At 48.1% G+C, this 25,036-nt stretch overlaps 1 protein-coding gene across 1 annotated transcript in view; it reads left to right on the forward strand.

Annotated features, from left to right (window-relative positions):
- SPRED1 (sprouty related EVH1 domain containing 1) overlaps positions 1 to 25,036 on the forward strand; it is a 155,301-nt gene that overhangs the window by 93,301 nt on the left and 36,964 nt on the right. Inside the window, exon 3 of the mRNA XM_075613234.1 lies at positions 19,519 to 19,687. Coding sequence (XP_075469349.1) covers positions 19,519 to 19,687 — 169 coding nt within the window. The remainder of the gene's footprint in view (positions 1 to 19,518; positions 19,688 to 25,036) is intronic.

Raw genomic sequence — 25,036 nt, forward strand, 5'->3', positions numbered from 1 at the left:
AGGTATGTTTAAGTTTCTCAGTATGACAGCAGGTGTCAGAAGAGAGGAAGTGAGGGATCCGGGCAGCAACGTTGTCAAATAATTTGGATGTAGGTTCAGGGGGACGATAGATGACAGTGACACAGAGGGAAATGTGGGAGAGGAGACGGACAGCGTGGACTTTGAAGGATGAGAAGGAGAGGGAGGGAAATGAGGACATGACATAAAATGTGCAGCTTGGGGAAAGTAGCAAGCCAACTCCTCTGTCCTGTCTAGTCCCTGGTCTGGAGGTGTGGCTGAGGAATTGACCACCGTAGGAGAGTGCAGGAGGAGAGGCGGTTGTCTGATTGGATGAGCCAGGTTTCTGGAATGGCTCGAAGGTTGAGATAGTTGGAAATGAACAGGTCGTGTATGGCTGTGAGTTTGTTGCAGACAGATCGTGCATTTAATTGGGACCAGGAGAAGGAAAGGGAGAAGTATAATGGGGATGAGGTTGGAGTGATCAACAGTGCGTGGTGAGAAGACTTTAGGTAAGGGTGTGGATCGTGACAGGATTGGTATTTGGATAGGGCCAGCGTTGGGAGACATGTTGCCACAGGGTAGGAGTAATAGTGACTCGGGAGAGGAAGAGAGAGTAAAATAGTGTTTAGGATGATGGGGTGTGCTGTGAGAAGCAGAAGGACTTGCTAGCTGCAGGGTAAGGGAGATGACAGGAGAGAATGGAAATTAAGCAAGAGGGGTTGGGGGTAAAAGTGTGGGAGCTAGGGGCAAAGTGCAGGTGAGAGCAGAGTAAGGCTGGGGCGTTCGCACACTTAGCGAACAGACTGCCTAAAGCCAGTGTTCGCGTCCATGCAGCGTGTGGGCGCGTGCACGCGGGAGGGGGCGCGTGTTGCGTGAGAAATCAGTTAAACTGATTTCTCAGCGCGACAGACAGGTCACGTGAGCGGACGTGAGCACCCCCGAAGAAGTTCTATTCTTAGAACGAAACGTGCGTTGGGTAATGACGTCACAAAACTCGTCATACAGCGCGACCAGCATGAAGCCCTGAAGGAGCTCATTGATAGTTACACCATACTTTGAGGCCGTGTATTTATGTGAACAAGCAAGTTAACAAAGTTGTGGGCCTTACTTGGGAATCCACTAGTTGAGTCAGCGTGTGTGTCTGGTATTCCATTTGGATTATTAGGAAGTTTCATTGGTTAATAACTCCTATGAACTCCATTGGCCAACATATTGTTGAACCCAGTTAAGAAAGGCTGTCATGTGCCTATGACACTTCTGTATCCGTGTCTGTATTTGTTGCTGCCAATAAAAAAAGATTGATACAAATAACTCCTATGAACCACACAATGCACTCTCTCCCCTGTAGATTGTGGTAACCACCGATCAATAGTATCTCGGTTCCTCACAGAAAAGGAAGGGGGGTATCTCGCGAGGGAAATGTTACCGGCTTCTCTCGCGACATCACGTTTACTTGTTCCTGCTCTCACTACCCGGAGCTCAGCTGCACTACTAACATCCTAGCGACAGCATACAGTTACCTTTTATGCTGCTGGTGAGAGTTAGTGTGGACATACAGCCCCATACATTGCATATAGGGCCACACCACACCATCCTCGCTTGCATGCAGGAACGCATTCAGGCTCATCTGTCTCCATGTTCGGATGAGGCATTGCGTATATGTATAACAGCGTCACGTGACCTTTTACCTACAGCGGGTTATGGTGTCGTGGCAGTTTTATCAAGCACAATTTACATGAAACTGAGAGTGTACCTACCACTCAGGTTATCTGTAGGTGCGGTTTAGCGACGGCGCCTTAGCCCCAGCCTTATGGTCCAAAGCTGAGAGGTGGCTGGAGTCATTACTCGGTATGCGGTTATAGTGGATCCCGCTGGCCTGTGCCGCGCACAAACAGCACGTGGCGAGTGCCCTGTGGCTGTTGCCAGAAGCTTGGTGCTTTTAGCCGTGGATATAGTAGGCGTTGCGCGGCTGTCGGCCAAGCGATCTGTGGACTCACATCCACAGCAACGGGGAGGCGTGGCTATGACGTTACGTGAGCGATTTGTCCTCATTGGCTAAACAGCGTCACGTGACCCGGCCGTCGCACGACAAACACAATTTGTTTGTCGGCTCGAGAATCGTGCGCTCGCGCTTCATCGTGCGCTCGCGCTTCATCGTGCGCGCAGTCGCGGGCTCTATGACTTGCCTCATAGAGGTACGCGCAGAGTATGGAGGCTAAGGTCCCGCTAGAGGCCGTTGCACGCGCTCCCGGTGTTCTGGCGGCGCGTGCACAGCAGAAAACCGCGATCTGTGGTCTGTAGGGTGCGATCAGAGGCGTGGGGGGGGGAGGGGTGGCAGTGGAAAAGTGTGCGTGGGTTAACCCCTTCAGGGAACAGCACTACACGGCAATGGGAAGCGTGTGCGGGTTAACCCCTTCAGGGAACAGCACTACACGGCAATGGGAAGCGTGTGCGGGTTAACCCCTTCTGAGAACAGCACTACACGGCAATGGGAAGCGTGTGCGGGTTAACCCCTTCTGAGAACAGCACTACACGGCAATGGGAAGCGTGTGCGGGTTAACCCCTTCTGAGAAAAGCACTACACGGCAATGGGAAGCGTGTGCGGGTTAACCCCTTCAGGGAACAGCACTACACGGCAATGGCAAGCGTGTGCGGGTTAACCCCTTCTGAGAACAGCACTACACGGCAATGGGAAGCGTGTGCGTGGGTTAACCCCATCTGAGAACAGCACTACATGGCAATGGGAAGCGTGTGTGGGTTAACCCCTTCTGAGAACAGCACTACACGGCAATGGGAAGCGTGTGCGGGTTAACCCCTTCTGAGAACAGCACTACACGGCAATGGGAAGCGTGTGCGGGTTAACCCCTTCTGAGAACAGCACTACATGGCAATGGGAAGCGTGTGTGGGTTAACCCCTTCAGGGAACAGCACTACATGGCAATGGGAAGCGTGTGCGGGTTAACCCCTTCTGAGAACAGCACAACATGGCAATGGGAAGCGTGTGCGGGTTAACCCCTTCAGGGAACAGCACTACACGGCAATGGGAAGCGTGTGCGGGTTAACCCCTTCTGAGAACAGCACTACATGGCAATGGGAAGCGTGTGCGGGTTAACCCCTTCAGGGAACAGCACTACATGGCAATGGGAAGCGTGTGCGGGTTAACCCCTTCAGGGAACAGCACTACATGGCAATGGGAAGCGTGTGCGGGTTAACCCCTTCAGGGAACAGCACTACATGGCAATGGGAAGCGTGTGCGGGTTAACCCCTTCAGGGAACAGCACTACATGGCAATGGGAAGCGTGTGCGGGTTAACCCCTTCAGGGAACAGCACTACATGGCAATGGGAAGCGTGTGCGGGTTAACCCCTTCAGGGAACAGCACTACATGGCAATGGGAAGCGTGTGCGGGTTAACCCCTTCAGGGAACAGCACTACATGGCAATGGGAAGCGTGTGCGGGTTAACCCCTTCAGGGAACAGCACTACATGGCAATGGGAAGCGTGTGTGGGTTAACCCCTTCATAGTTTTTTTTTCAAATAAACCTTTTGGTTCCTTTTCCCTCGCCATCCGAGCCGCGTGTTCCAAGGTTAATATTTATTTGCTGCCATTAATGAACGCTGTCCCGAAATGCTTGTGTAGGGGAGGGGGAGGCGGGGGTGTCTGTTGATGATTTGACCGGTGGGGCTGGTTGGCGTGGAGAGGGGGTCTGGGAGAGGAGGCGCAGCTGAGTATGAAAAAACGCAAAGAGATCTGTTCTCCTATTGGCTCCCGGCGCACCATGTGACCGCGTCCCCGCACGGGAACACAATCTTGTTGTATCCCATGCTGGCTGACGCGCCACAGCACAAAGCGGGCCAGGAAGCGAGGAGGCACCGGAGCCTGCTAGTGAGGAGGTGAGGGATTGGTGTGAGGCGCGCACGCCGCCGGCACCAGCGGGGTTCTAACCTTAGACTGTGCCAGGGTGTGTCTAAAGGGTGTGCTGAGGGAACTGAAGGATGGGCTAGTGCTGGGAGTATGATGTGATGAGGGTGTAGATGAGAAGAAGTTTTGGGGGAGACTGCAGTAGGTGAGGGGGGTGGGGAGAGGGGGAGGTTACATGTTGCAGGCAGATAGTAGTGAGCTCACCAGAAGTTGTCCAGTAATATCTTTATGCAGAAAGTTGCTGAAAGATCCAGACAGACTGTTGCCCACTTCTTGTCTAACGTTTATTTTTCACCAAAAACCGTCTCCGCTGTCTTATCCCCCCACGGGGGTGTTATGTGTATTTAGGGTGTGTGTGGGGGTTATGTGTTTGGGGTGTGGGGGGTTATTGGCTGTATTTGGGGTGTGGGTTGTTATGTGTATTTGGGGTGTGGGGGGTTTATTATGTGCAATTGGGGTGTTGGGTGTTATATGTATTTGGGGGTGGGGGTTGTGTGTATTGGGGATGGGGAGGGTTAGTGTGTGTATTGGGGGTGGGGAGAGAGACTGGGGTGTGAGAGAAAGGGAGCGCAACACAGCGTCTCGTCTTTTGCAAGCGCGACGCAATTGTGAATGACGACAATCCCAAGTGTGGCTAGCTTTGAATTCCTATTGGACACCGCTGCACTAGAAGATATAAGCGAGTGAGGCTGTCTGTCTGACCAATCACAGTGCTTGGTTGGAAGGGAGGAAGAGGTAGCTTAGTGGTGATGTCATTGCCTTTTAAGTGGATGAACCTGGCTGAAATCCCAGTGTCGGCTCCTTGTGACCTTTGACCAGTCACATTATCTCCCTGTGAATCAGACACAAAAATGGGATTGCAAAGTGGAGCATGCCCGACGCTGCATGGAAACTCTCTCGTGCAACCCCGCTTCAGGGAGGCACATATCCGGGATTTCATGGTGCTATAATGCATGTGCATGCAGCAAAACACAGGCTTCAATCTCTTAAGCAGCAGTTCAAGCTGCCATTTTTTCTTTTCTTTTTTCTCCCCTCCCCCTTTTAATATGTTTATCAATACTATCCACACAATGATAAGTAATTAGCTAAGTTGCGGATTGATCCGTTCTCCTGTGATCAATTTGGTGAAGATTCATCTCAGGGGTTCACTAAATGGCTTTAGTGCAGCAGAAGAGGACCAAAGATGCAAAGTTCTGTGGGGAAAATCATGTGACCAGGCAGGCACTAGATACAATTGGTGCACTGCTAGAGAGAGGGCAGGGCTCAAAAAGAGGTGTGCCAGAGCCTGATTCAGAAGAGGAAGGGGATGTGACTTTGAAGATGGTTGCTTTAGAAACAAAAAATGCTTGTTACATTATAATACATTAAACATTTAGTCTGGAATCATTGGGGCGTGAGCGTTCTGTCATCCTCAGGTTAACTGTTGCTGCCTAGGCCCATGTCGTCGCTTAAGTTAATTTCTCACATTGTAACCACAGACTTGCCCTTTGCCACTATAAGAGGGTGGCAGCAGATGTCATCTTCGTGCAAGAGACTCACTTAAGCAGATGCTCTTCTGCCACGTTTTTCCATAAACAGGACTCAAGTATTTATTTTCTCAACCTCGGTGACAAAAAGAGGAGTCACTATTCTGATAAATAATAACATTCCTTTTAAACCAGATCTAATTAAGACATAAAGAGTAGATTAATTTTCTGGTTGGTATATTGGGTGGTTTACAGGTAATGTTGGCAAATATATGTGCTCCATAGGTCCCTTTTCACAGCTTTGAGATATCAGAAAGGGCCTATTCATTGTCGGTGGTGATTTTTAATACGGTCTGTAACATAAAATATGCTAAATCAAGTCAATGCAGTGATGCCCCTAACACCCACGCCCCATTAGAGTCTAGAACTCAGTTTTATTACAAGTCCTTCAGTTGGTCGACATTTGGAGAAGTCATCACCCAGCTGCTAGAGATTACACTTTTTTTCTCAGCTCCACATACTGTAAGTTGTATTCTCATATTGCCTTCTTGTTGTTGGATGCACGTCTGGTTTCACAGAGACCCCAGCCAGTTATCCATAACATGATCAATATTCTAATTCACAATATGTCCTCTCCTAACATGGTTCGTCAATGGGGAGTGAATTTTCATCCATTCCGGAGATTTTACTTCAAATAGAAAACTATCTCAAATCATTTTTTTAAAATCTAACTGCTCTCAAGATCTACAGGCATACCCCGCATTAACGTACGCAATGGGACCGGAGCATGTATGTAAAGCGAAAATGTACTTAAAGTGAAGCACTCCCTTTTCCCACTTATCGATGCATGTACTGTATTGCAATCGCCATATACGTGCATAACTGATGTAAATAACACATTTGTAACAGGCTCTATAGTCTCCCTGCTTGAGCACAGCTTCGGTACAGGTAGGGAGCCGGCATTGATGTTCAGGACGTGCTGACAGGCGCATGCGCGAGCTGCCGTTTGCCTATTGGGCGATATGTCCTTACTTGCGAGTGTACTTAAAGCAAGTGTCCTTAAACCGGGGTATGCCTGTACCCTGTTCGACTATATGGGAAACAAATAACGAGTTAATCAAAGTTGCCTTATATAGGAGAAAATGTAGAATGAGGAGAATTGCTGAGCGCACATCAGAACTTGCCAGTTGAAAGGTGATCACAAACTTAATCAACCTGAAGACATCTTGGGTAAAAAAAAAATCAAGGTCGGAGGAGAATTGAATTTGTGTTCATCAGAGAAAACAGAGCAGGCCATGAGATGGACTTCCCAGAAAGCCATGGGGAGGAGGATTAATGCCCACACCAAATTAACACCTTTTTCACTCAAAATATACATGCCATTCGCATCAACAAGGGTACCTTGCCACAGATTCAGATTACGTAGCAATTTCAACCATTTTACCAAAGTCTTTACTGCGGTAAGAAAGCTAATTCTTCTAATATTACTCATTCAGTCCTAAATTCATTTTTCAAATCATGTGAACTTCCAAAATGTAAACTAGACCAATTAATGAAACATAATAACCCTATATCTATAGAAGAGATTGCTTTGGCTGTTAAAGAGTTGAAAAGTACTAAAACTCCCAGGCCTGAAGATTCTTCAATGCCATTTATAAAACAAATTATCATATTATAACTCCTCATCTTACTACGATGTTGAATACATTTTTAGACGGGATATCAGTTCCCGAATCCATGGTGTCAGCTAATATTGACCATGTGACTGCGTAATGCTAAAGACCCCAACAGTAGGATAAATGAATGAATAGATAACCAGATACTTGTAGGGGGGACCCCTAAACATAAACTTGATAGAAGACAGGTATTGGGTTGCAGCCCCGGATGGTAAGCTCACTAATAAGTGATGCTGTTGTTAACAATAACACCAGGAAGATTGAGCATAATAACACCCTATAACGTACCAATTGTCTAAATAAAGTCCCGAACAGGAAAACATGTAGCAAGCGATTGACTCACCCTGAGTGCTGCACAGTCCATGCGATCCAAAGGTGAGGCGTCCCCAGGTGTGCTTCCATCCAAGGGGTAGGCTAGTAGAGAAGGAGAAAAACTGGAAGAGCCCTACTGTAGGTATCAAAAAAGTAGAAAGGAGGGTGCGTATCCCATAAAAAAAAATATTTATTTGTCATGGAAAAACAGGGCAATGGAGTCCTACCAACGTTTCACGCTTCACAGAGCGCTTTCTCAAGGTTACCTTTATCAACGAGAAAGCGCTCTGTGAAGCGTGAAACGTTGGTAGGGCTCCCCATTGCCCTGTTTTTCCATGACCAATAAATAATTTTTTTTATGGGATACGCACCCTCCTTTCTACTTTTTTGATACCTACTGTACAGTAGTGCTCTTCCAGTTTTTCTCCTTTTCTACTGTCAGCTAATACTGTTCTGATACCGAAAAAGGTTAAAGATCCCAGCAATTGCGACAGCTATTGCCCGATCTCTTTTATTAACACTGATTTGAAAATATTTACAAAGATATTGGCCAATCGTTTTATGTCGGACCTAGTGCATCATGACCATGTCTGGTTCATCCCTACTAGACAAGCTTCAGATAATATGAGACAAACTATTGACCTAATTCACAGTGCGAAATCTGCTAAAGTACTTTCTGTGTAGCTTTCTTTAGTTGCTGAGAATGCCTTTGATAGACTTGATTGGAGATATGTATTCGCAATCTTATGACATATGGGCTTTACGGGTATGTTTCTCAGGGCCATTCAGTTTCTTCAAGTCTCCTACTGCTACAGTTTGATGCTCTGGCCATCTCTCTAAACAAATTCAAATCGCTAATTACACGAGACAGGGCTGCCCTCTTTCTCCACTCCTGTTCGCATTGTCTGTCGGGTCCTGGCTACTGCATTAGGCTTAATCCCAATATCTCAAGTATTTTGATGGGTGGAAAAGAATACAAAATGTCTCTCTTTACTGATGATGTGCTATTGATCGTCTCTAAACCACTTCCCTGACTAGTCTTTTTCAAATGCTGGAACATTTTGGCTCAGTTTCAGGTTTTAAAATCAACTACTCAAAGTCTTTCGCCCTCAATATTAATTTACTAAAGGATATCAAAAAGCTTCTCAGTGCTGATTTAGATTTTTCCTGGCAAACCGCTTCCCTCCCGTATTTAGGGATTAATATCACCAAGACCTACGATTCTCTACAGATCCAATCAAGCATTCTCTAGCCCTGTGGAACCATCTCAAATTGAAATATAATCTCTCGACCAAGAACTCCAGTATGATTCTAACTCTTCCATAACCCTGAGTTTGGGCCTGGGACATTTGGCTCAGCCTTTGTTGCCTGGAGGTTAGCTGATTAGCAGCAGCCAGAAGTTCAATATGACCTGTACTTAAGGAAAATGCATATAAATCCCTACACTTACACATTTCAACTCCTCCCTCTACTCTGCTACCTTTCCCACCTCCTTCAAGCATGCAACAGTTGACCTTACCTGTCTCTCTAACTAACGCCCTGTCTCCCTCCTTCCTTTTGCCTCTAAACTTCCTGAATGCCTTGTATTTTCTTGCTTGCTCCATTTTCTCACCACCTATTCTCTCCTAGATTCTCTAGAATCTGGTTTCCACAGAAACAGCCATCACTAAAATAACTAATGACCACCATGCTCCCAAAGACAAAGGTCATTACACTGTTCTCATACTACTCGACCTCTCTGCAGCCTTTGATACTGTGGACCACCCTCTTTTCCTTTACATTCTCTATACCCTTAGTATCCATAACAGCTATATCCTGGATCTCCTCATACCTCTCCCATCGTATTTTCAGTGTCTCATTTGCTAACTCTTCCTCCTCTATCGATCTCTCTGTGGACTTACCCCAGGGGTCTGCTCTGGGACCTCTTCTCTTTTCTCTTTACACACTCTCTCTAGGTGACCTTATCACATCTATTGTGTTCAAATATCACCTCTATGCTGATGACACACAAAATGTACCTTTCATCCCCAGACATTACACCTGCAGTAACAGACTAAAGTCTCTGAATGTCTCTCGGCTATATCATCCTGGATGGTCCTCTGCCGACTCAAACTTAACATGTCAAAGACAGAGCTCCTCATACTTCCTCCCAAGCCCGGCCGTACTGCCCCTTCTACATTACTTTTGACAGCACTATCATACACCCTGTATCACAAGCATGCTGCCTAGGTGTTACATTTTATTCCTCCCTCATATTCTCCTCTCACATTCACAATGTAGCTAAAACAATTTCTTCCTCTGTAACATTGCAAAGATATGTCCTTTCCTCTGTCACTCTACTGCTAAAACCCTAATGCAGGCCCTCATTCTCTCCCGTCTCGACTAGTGTAACCTCCTACTTTCTGGCCTTCCTGCCTCTCACCTGTCTCCCCTACAATCTATCCTAAACACTGCTGCTAAAATCACTTAACTCTCTCCTAAATCTATCTCGGCGTCACCCCTGCTAAAATCTCTCTCCTGGCTTCCTATTAAATCCTGTATTACTTACAAAATTCTCCTCCTCTCTTTTAAGGCTATACACTATTCTGCCCCTCCTTACATGTCAGCCCTAGTTTCTCGCTATACACAAGCACGACTCTTGCGTTCTGCTCAAGGATGTCTTTTGTCTACTCCTTTTGTATCTAAAGCCCTCTCCCACCTAAAACCTGTCTCACTCACTCACTACCCCACACCTCTGGAATTCCCTTCCCCTCAATATCTGACCAGCACCCTCTATTTCCATCTTTAGGACCTTTCTTAAAACACACCTCTTTAATGAAGCATATGGGTAGCTCTGCTGGCTGATATGCACTGACCGTGGCCTCTTGCAGACGCACTTACCAGAACACCCTCCTACTGTCTCTGTAAGTTCTCCCCACTTACCACTTAGATTGTAAGCTCTTTGGGGCAGGGACTATTTTTCCTATTGTTTTGTCTGAAGCACTTATTGCTATTGTGTTATAATATTATGTTACGTGTGTTGTAAAGCGCTATGCACCTGGATGGCGCTATATAAATAAAGATATACATACATCAGTTATTATTTAGATGGTATTTAACCCCAGCGCACCATAAATAACACCATCTCCTCTGCTTGTTTTAGAGACTGAATGAGTCTTTCACACATTTGGTGGTTCTGCCCGGGGCATGGCCCCAGTATGGAGACAAGTCTTCAACTTTATTCATTTCCTGTTGGGGACTATTCCTTAACCGGATCCCTGGACAGCCGTGCTGGGCAGCCCTCCTGATTTGCCCAAATATTAATGGAAATGTATCTTACATATTCCCTCTGCAGCCAGATGTGGCCAGGTGCAGCTTTCTGGAACAAACCATTAACACCTGACATAAACATAATAACGCACCGTGTCTGGCACGTTTCCGTTATGGAGAGAATCACTTCATTTCTGATAGATAGGTGTTGCAAAGTTACCTTGGTTTGGGAACCCTGCTTTGACTCTGAGGACTGGCTCTGATCTATATATATGAGTGAAAAAATGTTTGTCTGTCTGCACCCTCACCTCATTGGCCTGCGGGGTGGGCTGACGTCACGGCATTTCCCCTCCCCAGTGAGAATAGGTGAGGAGGGAAGGGGGGGCTCTGTGTTTAGGGAAGTGAAGAGGGCTGCAGAGTGAGAAGTGGCAATCTGATGGGAGGAAGGAAGGAAAGAGAGAAAGAGGGAGGGAGGGAGAGAGGGAGAGAACACATCCCACACTAATACATGCACACACCCCACACACATCCACACTAATACATATACACACACCCCACACACATCCACACTAATACATATACACACACCCCACACACATCCACACTAATACATGCACACACCCCACACACATCCACACTAATACATGCACACACCCCACACACATCCACACTAATACATATACACACACCCCACACACATCCACACTAATACATATACACACACCCCACACACATCCACACTAATACATGCACACTCCCCACACACATCCACACTAATACATACATCCACACTAATACATGCACACACCCCACACACATCCACACTAATACATATACACACACCCCACACACATCCACACTAATACATATACACACACCCCACACACATCCACACTAATACATGCACACACCCCACACACATCCACACTAATACATATACACACACCCCACACACATCCACACTAATACATGCACACACCCACACACACACTAATACATGCACACTCCCCACACACATCCACACTAATACATACATCCACACTAATACATGCACACACCCCACACACATCCACACTAATACATATACACACACCCCACACACATCCACACTAATACATGCACACACCCACACACACACTAATACATGCACACTCCCCACACACATCCACACTAATACATACATCCACACTAATACATGCACACACCCCACACACATCTACACTAATACATATACACACACCCCACACACATCCACACTAATACATACACACACCCCACACACATCCACACTAATACATGCACACACCCCACACACATCCACACTAATACATGCACACACCCCACACACATCCACACTAATACATGCACACACCCCACACACATCCACACTAATACATGCACACACCCCACACACATCCACACTAATACATATACACACACCCCACACACATCCACACTAATACATGCAAACACCCACACACACACTAATACATGCACACTCCCCACACACATCCACACTAATACATACATCCACACTAATACATGCACACACCCCACACACATCCACACTAATACATATACACACACCCCACACACATCCACACTAATACATATACACACACCCCACACACATCCACACTAATACATGCACACACCCACACACACACTAATACATGCACACTCCCCACACACATCCACACTAATACATACATCCACACTAATACATGCACACACCCCACACACATCCACACTAATACATATACACACATCCACACTAATACATACACACACCCCACACACATCCACACTAATACATACATCCACACTAATACATGCACACACCCCACACACATCCACACTAATACATATACACACCCCACACACATCCACACTAATACATGCACACACCCACACACACACACTAATACATGCACACACCCCACACACATTCACACTAATACATACATCCACACAAATACATGCACACATCCACACTAATACATACACACACACACACATCCACACTAATACATGCACACACTCCACACACATCCACACTAATACATACACACACACACACACACACACACACACCCACACATCCACACTAATACATGCGCACACACACACATCCACACTAATACATGCACACACCCCACACACATCCACACTAATACATGCACACACCCCACACCCACCCACACACATCCACACTAATACATGCACACACATCCAACTTATACATATCACACACACACACACACACACACACACACACACACACACACACACACACACACACACACACACACACACACACACACACACACACACACACACACACACACACACACACACACACACACACACACACATCCACACTAATACATGCACACACCCCACACACATTCCACACTAATACATGCACACACATCCACACTAATACACACACACACACACACACATCCACACTAATACATGCACACACACACACACACATCCACACTAATACACACACACACACACACACATCCACACTAATACATGCACACACACACACACATTCACACTAATACATGCACACACCCCACACATAAAATAGGGAACAACTAGCCTCAGGAGAGTGAAAGAGCAAAATAAGGGGACTATCTGTTGAATTTCCCTCTTTTTGCCCTCCCTAGTCACACAGAAGGATAAAGGAGAGGAATGTGACCACGGGAGGCAGCAGGGGTATTGATTTTTGGAGAGGAGTAAAGAGGCCTCTTCCTGGCACCAGCTGCAGTATCTGTGCAGGAGGTCGGTCTGTCTCACGCCAGTGCCACACGTCCGTGCCACACGTCAGTGCCTCACTTCTTGCCTTATTACTGTCACCTTGCTGGTTTCTTCTCCAGCAGGTCAGCAAGAGACAATAACACTCCGTCACCCAGTGAAAAACGTACGGTACCCTCTGCTTTATACACTGTGTCTCTCGGCAATGTCACTGTGACTCGCACAGGTCATTACACATAGCTGTGCTCACAGTGTATACAGCACAGCACTACGACACACATGGGGATGATGAGTTGCTTGATTCCATTTTGTGTGTGTTTGTTTCCCTGTATCTGTCTGTATTGGTGTCTCTGTGTGTGTCTGTTCCTGTGTGTATGTCGGTGTCTCTGTGTGAGTCTGTTCCTGTGTGTATGTCGGTGTCTCTGTGTGTGTCTGTTCCTGTGTGTATGTCGGTGTCTCTGTGTGTGTCTGTTCCTGTGTGTATGTCGGTGTCTCTGTGTGTGTCTGTTCCTGTGTGTATGTCGGTGTCTCTGTGTGTGTCTGTTCCTGTGTGTATGTCGGTGTCTCTGTGTGTGTCTGTTCCTGTGTGTATGTCGGTGTCTCTGTGTGTGTCTGTTCCTGTGTGTATGTCGGTGTCTCTGTGTGTGTCTGTTCCTGTGTTTATGTCGGTGTCTCTGTGTGTGTCTGTTCCTGTGTTTATGTCGGTGTTTCTGTGTGTGTCTGTTCCTGTGTGTATGTCGGTGTCTCTGTGTGTGTATGTTCCTGTGTGTATGTCGGTGTCTCTGTGTGTGTCTGTTCCTGTGTGTATGTCGGTGTCTCTGTGTGTGTCTGTTCCTGTGTGTATGTCGGTGTCTCTGTGTGTGTCTGTTCCTGTGTGTATGTCGGTGTCTCTGTGTGTGTCTGTTCCTGTGTGTATGTCGGTGTCTCTGTGTGTGTCTGTTCCTGTGTGTATGTCGGTGTCTCTGTGTGTGTCTGTTCCTGTGTGTATGTCGGTGTCTCTGTGTGTGTCTGTTCCTGTGTGTATGTCGGTGTCTCTGTGTGTGTCTGTTCCTGTGTGTATGTCGGTGTCTCTGTGTGTGTCTGTTCCTGTGTGTATGTCGGTGTCTCTGTGTTTTCGTGTGCTCAGTCCTCAGGTTGCAGGACGTTCCTCTGATGCTCTCTTGGTGAGTTCTCTGCAGATTGGGGAGCTCCCACGGAGCACGGATAAATATGAATATTTATAGGAGTATTTACATTTCCTGTGTTCCCTGCAGAATCATTATTAGTGGAACCTGTGATGTGTGTCACAGACTATACGCTGCAGGCTCACACACAGCTGCACCTTTGTGCTCACCAGGACACTATATTTCTGCCTCTCCACTCTCTCTTACACATAATAAGCCACGGCAGAGACCCGAGGGTGTGTAAAACAACTAATTGCACATTTTGGGTGTGTTAGGAGGAAAGCCGCGCCATGTGCACACTGTACCTGTGTCCGCGGATACTGTGTCAGTCCTGCAGGGTGTGACACCTTTAATTGAATGTATGTAGATTAGTTTTTATTTTACAGATGTGCTAAGAGGAAAGTAAGTTAAAAGATCCCAAGATCCCGCATATCGGTGTGAGCCCGAGAAAGGTCCTGTTTAGCAGCACAATCTTGTTTTGAAAATAAATTATAGAGGCATAAAGACATAATTAGTCTCTGAAGGTCAGGTGCATCTTATCTATCTGTTTCATTTTGACATGCTTCTTTTTACTGCGCTGCGTACCACTAGCAGCGGTATACAAGAACATGCTATTATTATTATTATTTACTGAGTACAGTGTGAGCGCTGTGTGCCGGGCTGTGCAGTGTGCTGGGCTGTGCAGTGTGCCGGCTGTGCAGTGTGCCGGGCTGTGCAGTGTGCCGGGCTGTGCAGTGTGCCGGGCTGTGCAGTGTGAGCACTGTGTGCCGGGCTGTGCAGTGTGAGCACTGTGTGCCTGGCTGTGCAGTGTGAGCGCTGTGTGCCGGGCTGTGCAGTGTGAGCACTGTGTGCCGGGCTGTGCAGTGTGAGCACTGTGTGCCGGGCTGTGCAGTGTGAGCACTGTGTGCCGGGCTGTGCAGTGTGCTGGGCTGTGCAGTGTGCCGGGCAGTGCAGTGTGAGCACTGTGTGCCGGGCTGTGCAGTGTGAGCACTGTGTGCCGGGCTGTGCAGTGTGAGCGCTGTGTGCCGGGCTGTGCAGTGTGAGCACTGTGTGCCGGGCTGTACAGTGTGAGCGCAGTGTGCCGGGCTGTACAGTGTGAGCGCAGTGTCCCGGGCTGTGCAGTGTGAGCACAGTGTGCCGGGCTGTACAGTGTGAGCGCAGTGTGCCGGGCTGTACAGTGTGAGCGCTGTGTGCCGGGCTGTACAGTGTGAGCGCTGTGTGCCGGGCTGTACAGTGTGAGCGCAGTGTGCCGGGCTGTAAAGTGTGAGCGCAGTGTACGCGGCTGTACAGTGTGAGCGCTGTGTGCCGGGCTGTACAGTGTGAGCGCTGTGTGCGCGGCTGTACAGTGTGAGCGCTGTGTGCCGGGCTGTACAGAGTGAGCGCTGTGTGCCGGGCTGTACAGTGTGAGCGCTGTGTGCCGGGCTGTACAGAGTGAGCGCTGTGTGCCGGGCTGTACAGAGTGAGCGCTGTGTGCCGGGCTGTACAGTGTGAGCGCAGTGTGCCGGGCTGTACAGAGTGAGCGCTGTGTGCCGGGCTGTGCAGTGTGAGCGCTGTGTGCCGGGCTGTGCAGTGTGAGCACTGTGTGCCGGGCTGTACAGTGTGAGCGCTGTGTGCCGGGCTGTACAGTGTGAGCGCAGTGTGCGCGGCTGTACAGTGTGAGCGTAGTGTGCCGGGCTGTACAGTGTGAGCGCAGTGTGCCGGGCTGTACAGTGTGAGCGCAGTGTGCGCGGCTGTACAGTGTGAGCCCTGTGTGCCGGGCTGTACAGTGTGAGCGCAGTGTGCGCGGCTGTACAGTGTGAGCCCTGTGTGCCGGGCTGTACAGTGTGAGCCCTGTGTGCCGGGCTGTACAGTGTGAGCGCTGTGTGCCGGGCTGTACAGTGTGAGCGCTGTGTGCGCGGCTGTACAGTGTGAGCCCTGTGTGCCGGGCTGTACAGTGTGAGCGCTGTGTGCCGGGCTGTACAGTGTGAGCGCTGTGTGCGCGGCTGTACAGTGTGAGCCCTGTGTGCCGGGCTGTACAGTGTGAGCGCTGTGTGCCGGGCTGTACAGTGTGAGCGCAGTGTGCCGGGCTGTACAGTGTGAGCGCAGTGTGCCGGGCTGTACAGTGTGAGCGCTGTGTGCCGGGCTGTACAGTGTGAGCGCTGTGTGCCGGGCTGTACAGTGTGAGCGCCGTGTGCTGGGCTGTACAGTGTGAGCGCAGTGTGCCGGGCTGTACAGTGTGAGCGCCGTGTGCCGGGCTGTACAGTGTGAGCGCCGTGTGCCGGGCTGTACAGTGTGAGCGCAGTGTGCCGGGCTGTACAGTGTGAGCGCTGTGTGCCGGGCTGTACAGTGTGAGCGCAGTGTGCCGGGCTGTACAGTGTGAGCGCTGTGTGCCGGGCTGTACAGTGTGAGCGCAGTGTGAGCGCAGTGTGCCGGGCTGTACAGTGTTAGCGCAGTGTGCCGGGCTGTACAGTGTGAGCGCAGTGTGCCGGGCTGCACAGTGTGAGCGCAGTGTGCCGGGCTGTACAGTGTGAGCGCTGTGTGAGCGCAGTGTGCCGGGCTGTACAGTGTGAGCGCTGTGTGCCGGGCTGTACAGTGTGAGCGCAGTGTGCCGGGCTGTACACTGTGAGCGCTGTGTGCCGGGCTGTACAGTGTGAGCGCTGTGTGCCGGGCTGTACAGTGTGAGCGCAGTGTGCCGGGTTGTACAGTGTGAGCGCAGTGTGCCGGGCTGCTCAGTGTGAGCGCTGTGTGCCGGGCTGTACAGTGTGAGCGCAGTGTGCCGGGCTGTACAGTGTGAGCGCTGTGTGCCGGGCTGTACAGTGTGAGCGCAGTGTGCCGGGCTGTACAGTGTGAGCGCAGTGTGCCGGGCTGTACACTGTGAGCCCTGTGTGCCGGGCTGTACAGTGTGAGCGCAGTGTGCCGGGCTGTACAGTGTGAGCGCTGTGTGCCGGGCTGTACACTGTGAGCCCTGTGTGCCGGGCTGTACAGTGTGAGCGCAGTGTGCCGGGCTGTACAGTGTGAGCCCTGTGTGCCGGGCTGTACAGTGTGAGCGCTGTGTGCCGGGCTGTACAGTGTGAGCGCTGTGTGCCGGGCTGTACAGTGTGAGCCCTGTGTGCCGGGCTGTACAGTGTGAGCGCAGTGTGCCGGGCTGTACAGTGTGAGCGCAGTGTGCCGGGCTGTACAGTGTGAGCGCAGTGTGCCGGTCTGTACAGTGTGAGCGCTGTGTGAGCGCTGTGTGCCGGACTGTACAGTGTGAGCGCAGTGTGCCGGGCTGTACAGTGTGAGTGCTGTGTGCCGGGCTGTACAGTGTGAGCGCTGTGTGCCGGGCTGTACAGTGTGAGCGCTGTGTGAGCGCTGTGTGCCGGGCTGTACAGTGTGAGCGCTGTGTGCTGGGCTGTACACTGTGAGCGCTGTGTGCCGGGCTGTACAGTGTGAGCCCTGTGTGCCGGGCTGTACAGTGTGAGCGCTGTGTGCCGGGCTGTACACTGTGAGCGCTGTGTGCCGGGCTGTACAGTGTGAGCGCTGTGTGCCGGGCTGTACACTGTGAGCGCTGTGTGCCGGGCTGTACAGTGTGAGCGCTGTGTGCCGGGCTGTACAGTGTGAGCGCTGTGTGCCGGGCTGTACAGTGTGAGCGCAGTGTGCCGGGCTGTACAGTGTGAGCGCTGTGTGCCGGGCTGTACAGTGTGAGCGCAGTGTGCCGGGCTGTACAGTGTGAGCGCTGTGTGCCGGGCTGTACAGTGTGAGCGCAGTGTGCCGGGCTGTACAGTGTGAGCGCAGTGTGCGCGGCTGTACACTGTGAGCGCAGTGTGCCGGGCTGTACAGTGTGAGCGCAGTGTGCCGGGCTGTACAGTGTGAGCGCTGTGTGCCGGGCTGTACAGTGTGAGCGCAGTGTGCCGGGCTGTACAGTGTGAGCGCAGTGTGACGGGCTGTACACTGTGAGCGCTGTGTGCCGGGCTGTACAGTGTGAGCGCTGTGTGCCGGGCTGTACTGTGTTAGCGCAGTGTGCCGGGCTGTACAGTGTTAGCGCAGTGTGCCGGGCTGTACAGTGTTAGCGCAGTGTGCCGGGCTGTACAGTGTTAGCGCAGTGTGCCGGGCTGTACAGTGTGAGCGCAGTGTGCCGGGCTGTACAGTGTGAGCGCTGTGTGCCGGGCTGTACAGTGTGAGCGCTGTGTGCGCGGCTGTACACTGTGAGCGCTGTGTGCGCGGCTGTACACTGTGAGCGCTGTGTGCGCGGCTGTACACTGTGAGCGCTGTGTGCCGGGCTGTACAGTGTGAGCGCTGTGTGCCGGGCTGTACAGTGTGAGCGCTGTGTGCCGGGCTGTACAGTGTGAGCGCTGTGTGCCGGGCTGTACAGTGTTGATGTGGATTTGATCCAGTTAAAAGTCTTAACCTGCAGGCCCATCACAGGACTGGCCAAATTTCAGCTTACAGTAGATTTAATTAATTAAAGGTTTCTTGTAACTGCTCCATAATACTAATGTGCAAATTTCTGGAACCAGTACTGAATTCTATCTCTGGGTGCCTGCAAGTCCTTCCGCCAGATCTCTGACAAGTGAGGCTTAAAGAAAACGTTCGTGTTCTTTGTGGCTGTGCCTTCCAAAGAGGGAAGGGTGTTCTGGACAGCCTGACATGCATCTAATTTGTGAATGAAGCACACATGTCATATAATAATTTTATTCACATGTAAGTTGATTGTACAACAGCAGAATCTCTCTGAGCGCACATTGAGCGGTACTGTGCTCTCATCTGGTCCCTGTCTTAGAACTGCTGAATATTTTGCCCCTTTTAGTTCTCCAGCTTCTTGCATCTGGTTCTTTTGCAAAAAAACTTTCCATAGGAAATGTGCTCATACCCACATGAGGCCTTGAGTTTAAAGAAGCAGTGCCCTAGTACTACGCTCAAATTCCAGGAGTGCAGCAACTACTTACAGATATGGAGGGAGACGGAGTTGCGTACATGTGTGTCACATGGTGTCTGCTCTCTGCAGGTTGTCTTGGAGTGTGTGCTCAGGAGGGAACTTGTCTACAACAAGGTCACCCCTACGTTCCACCACTGGAGGATCGCAGACAAGAAGTTTGGCCTCACGTTTCAGAGCCCAGCAGATGCCAGAGCATTCGATAGGGGGATACGCCGCGCCATCGAAGACCTCACGCAAGGTAATTGATGTTGCTCAAGGCCAGATCTCTGTCCTTCATCATTTTAGTGGTGCCTGTTGTATAAAAACCGCCTCGTGCATCGGATTCCTGGAAGTAGGAGAGGGAAGCTGAATCCCTCTGACTTGCAATAATCCGGTGAGTGGTGCACCCCCCACTAACTGGTCTAGGACATTTGGTTGCGGCCATTTCGCCGCTACGGTAAGTGCCTAACTCCCTACCCTAAGCCCTTACCCTAAAACCCCTTAAATTAACCCCCTACCCTAAACAGTAATAGAACTTACCTTAGAAGCGGCCGCCGATGGGAATCGGCTGCGCGGTGGGTCCGTCTGCCTTCGAATGTCCTATTCTACCACTAACGCTATTAAGTTATTGACCTCTTGTTAATGTGACAGACGGCTGTCACCCCTCCCTCATTAGTACATATATACATACCCCTCACTCTGCTCCCTCATTAGTACATATATACATACCCCTCACTCTGCTCCCTCATTAGAACATCTATACATACCCCTCACTCTGCTCCCTCATTAGTACATATATACATACCCCTCACTCTGCTCCCTCATTAGAACATCTATACATATCCCTCACTCTGCTCCCTCATTAGAACATATATACATATCCCTCACTCTGCTCCCTCATTAGAACATCTATACATATCCCTTACTCTGCGCCATCATTAGAACATATATACATATCCCTCACTCTGCTCCCTCATTAGAACATATATACATATCCCTCACTCTGCTCCCTCATTAGAACATATATACATATCCCTCACTCTGCTCCCTCATTAGAACATATATACATATCCCTCACTCTGCTCCCTCATTAGAACATCTATACATATCCCTCACTCTGCTCCCTCATTAGAACATATATACATACCCCTCACTCTGCTCCCTCATTAGAACATCTATACATATCCCTCACTCTGCTCCCTCATTAGAACATATATACATATCCCTCACTCTGCTCCCTCATTAGAACATATATACATACCCCTCACTCTGCTCCCTCATTAGAACATATATACATACCCCTCACTCTGCTCCCTCATTAGAACATATATACATACCCCTCACTCTGCTCCCTCATTAGAACATATATACATATCCCTCACTCTGCTCTCTCATTAGAACATATATACATATCCCTCACTCTGCTCCCTCATTAGAACATATATACATATCCCTCACTCTGCTCCCTCATTAGAACATATATACATATCCCTCACTCTGCTCCCTCATTAGAACATATATACATACCCCTCATTCTGCTCCCTCATTAGAACATATATACATATCTCTCACTCTGCTCCCTCATTAGAACATATATACATATCCCTCACTCTGCTCCCTCATTAGAACATATATACATATCCCTCACTCTGCTCCCTCATTAGAACATATATACATATCCCTCACTCTGCTCCCTCATTAGAACATATATACATATCCCTCACTCTGCTCCCTCATTAGAACATATATACATATCCCTCACTCTGCTCCCTCATTAGAACATATATACATACCCCTCACTCTGCTCCCTCATTAGAACATATATACATACCCCTCACTCTGCTCCCTCATTAGAACATATATACATATCTCTCACTCTGCTCCCTCATTAGAACATATATACATATCCCTCACTCTGCTCCCTCATTAGAACATATATACATATCCCTCACTCTGCTCCCTCATTAGAACATATATACATATCCCTCACTCTGCTCCCTCATTAGAACACCTATACATATCCCTCACTCTGCTCCCTCATTAGAACATATATACATATCCCTCACTCTGCTCCCTCATTAGAACATATATACATATCCCTCACTCTGCTCCCTCATTAGAACATATATACATATCCCTCACTCTGCTCCCTCATTAGAACATATATACATATCCCTCACTCTGCTCCCTCATTAGAACATATATACATATCCCTCACTCTGCTCCCTCATTAGAACATATATACATATCCCTCACTCTGCTCCTTCATTAGAACATATATACATATCCCTCACTCTGCTCCCTCATTAGAACATATATACATATCCCTCACTCTGCTCCATCATTAGAACATATATACATATCCCTCACTCTGCTCCCTCATTAGAACACCTATACATATCCCTCACTCTGCTCCCTCATTAGAACATCTATACATATCCCTCACTCTGCTCCCTCATTAGAACATATATACATACCCCTCACTCTGCTCCCTCATTAGAACACCTATACATATCCCTCACTCTGCTCCCTCATTAGAACATATATACATATCCCTCACTCTGCTCCCTCATTAGAACACATATACATATCCCGCACTCTGCTCCCTCATTAGAACATATATACATATCTCTCACTCTGCTCCCTCATTAGAACATATATACATATCCCTCACTCTGCTCCCTCATTAGAACATATATACATACCCCTCACTCTGCTCCCTCATTAGTACATATATACATACCCCTCACTCTGCTCCCTCATTAGAACATATATACATACCCCTCACTCTGCTCCCTCATTAGTACATATATACATACCCCTCACTCTGCTCCCTCATTAGAACATATATACATACCCCTCACTCTGCTCCCTCATTAGAACATCTATACATATCCCTCACTCTGCTCCCTCATTAGAACATATATACATATCCCTCACTCTGCTCCCTCATTAGAACACCTATACATATCCCTCACTCTGCTCCCTCATTAGAACATATATACATATCCCTCACTCTGCTCCCTCATTAGAACATATATACATATCCCTCACTCTGCTCCTTCATTAGAACATATATACATATCCCTCACTCTGCTCCCTCATTAGAACACATATACATATCCCGCACTCTGCTCCCTCATTAGAACATATATACATATCTCTCACTCTGCTCCCTCATTAGAACATATATACATATCCCTCACTCTGCTCCCTCATTAGAACATATATACATACCCCTCACTCTGCTCCCTCATTAGTACATATATACATACCCCTCACTCTGCTCCCTCATTAGAACATATATACATACCCCTCACTCTGCTCCTCATTAGTACATATATACATACCCTCACTCTGCTCCCTCATTAGAACATATATACATACCCCTCACTCTGCTCCCTCATTAGAACATCTATACATATCCCTCACTCTGCTCCCTCATTAGAACATATATACATATCCCTCACTCTGCTCCTCATTAGAACACCTATACATATCCCTCACTCTGCTCCCTCATTAGAACATATATACATATCCCTCACTCTGCTCCCTCATTAGAACATATATACATATCCCTCACTCTGCTCCTTCATTAGAACATATATACATATCCCTCACTCTGCTCCCTCATTAGAACATATATACATATCCCTCACTCTGCTCCATCATTAGAACATATATACATATCCCTCACTCTGCTCCCTCATTAGAACACCTATACATATCCCTCACTCTGCTCCTCATTAGAACATCTATACATATCCCTCACTCTGCTCCTCATTAGAACATATATACATACCCCTCACTCTGCTCCCTCATTAGAACACCTATACATATCCCTCACTCTGCTCCCTCATTAGAACATATATACATATCCCTCACTCTGCTCCCACATTAGAACATATATACATATCCCTCACTCTGCTCCCTCATTAGAACACCTATACATATCCCTCACTCTGCTCCCTCATTAGAACATCTATACATATCCCTCACTCTGCTCCCTCATTAGAACATATATACATACCCCTCACTCTGCTCCCTCATTAGAACACCTATACATATCCCTCACTCTGCTCCCTCATTAGAACATATATACATATCCCTCACTCTGCTCCATCATTAGAACATATATACATATCCTCACTCTGCTCCCTCATTGGAACATATATACATATCCCGCACTCTGCTCCCTCATTAGAACATATATACATATCTCTCACTCTGCTCCCTCATTAGAACATATATACATATCCCTCACTCTGCTCCCTCATTAGAACACCTATACATATCCCTCATTCTGCTCCCTCATTAGAACATATATACATATCCCTCACTCTGCTCCCTCATTAGAACATATATACATATCCCTCACTCTGCTCCATCATTAGAACATATATACATATCCCTCACTCTGCTCCCTCATTAGAACATATATACATATCCCTCACTCTGCTCCATCATTAGAACATATATACATATCCCTCACTCTGCTCCCTCATTAGAACACCTATACATATCCCTCACTCTGCTCCCTCATTAGAACATCTATACATATCCCTCACTCTGCTCCCTCATTAGAACATATATACATACCCCTCACTCTGCTCCCTCATTAGAACACCTATACATATCCCTCACTCTGCTCCCTCATTAGAACATATATACATATCCCTCACTCTGCTCCCTCATTAGAACACATATACATATCCCGCACTCTGCTCCCTCATTAGAACATATATACATATCTCTCACTCTGCTCCCTCATTAGAACACATATACATATCCCTCACTCTGCTCCCTCATTAGAACACCTATACATATCCCTCACTCTGCTCCCTCATTAGAACATATATACATATCCCTCACTCTGCTCCCTCATTAGAACATATATACATATCCCTCACTCTGCTCCCTCATTAGTACATATATACATACCCTCACTCTGCTCCCTCATTAGAACATATATACATACCCCTCACTCTGCTCCCTCATTAGAACATCTATACATATCCCTCACTCTGCTCCCTCATTAGAACATATATACATATCCCTCACTCTGCTCCCTCATTAGAACATATATACATACCCCTCACTCTGCTCCCTCATTAGAACATATATACATATCCCTCACTCTGCTCCCTCATTAGAACATATATACATATCCCTCACTCTGCTCCCTCATTAGAACATATATACATATCCCTCACTCTGCTCCCTCATTAGAACATATATACATATCCCTCACTCTGCTCCCTCATTAGAACATATATACATATCCCTCACTCTGCTCCCTCATTAGAACATATATACATATCCCTCACTCTGCTCCCTCATTAGAACATATATACATATCCCTCACTCTGCTCCCTCATTAGAACATATATACATATCCCTCACTCTGCTCCCTCATTAGAACATATATACATATCCCTCACTCTGCTCCCTCATTAGAACATCTATACATATCCCTCACTCTGCTCCCTCATTAGAACATATATACATATCCCTCACTCTGCTCCCTCATTAGAACATATATACATATCCCTCACTCTGCTCCCTCATTAGAACATATATACATACCCCTCACTCTGCTCCCTCATTA

This window comes from Ascaphus truei, chromosome 9 (genome assembly GCF_040206685.1).
Source record: "Ascaphus truei isolate aAscTru1 chromosome 9, aAscTru1.hap1, whole genome shotgun sequence".
Lineage (NCBI taxonomy): Eukaryota > Metazoa > Chordata > Amphibia > Anura > Ascaphidae > Ascaphus > Ascaphus truei.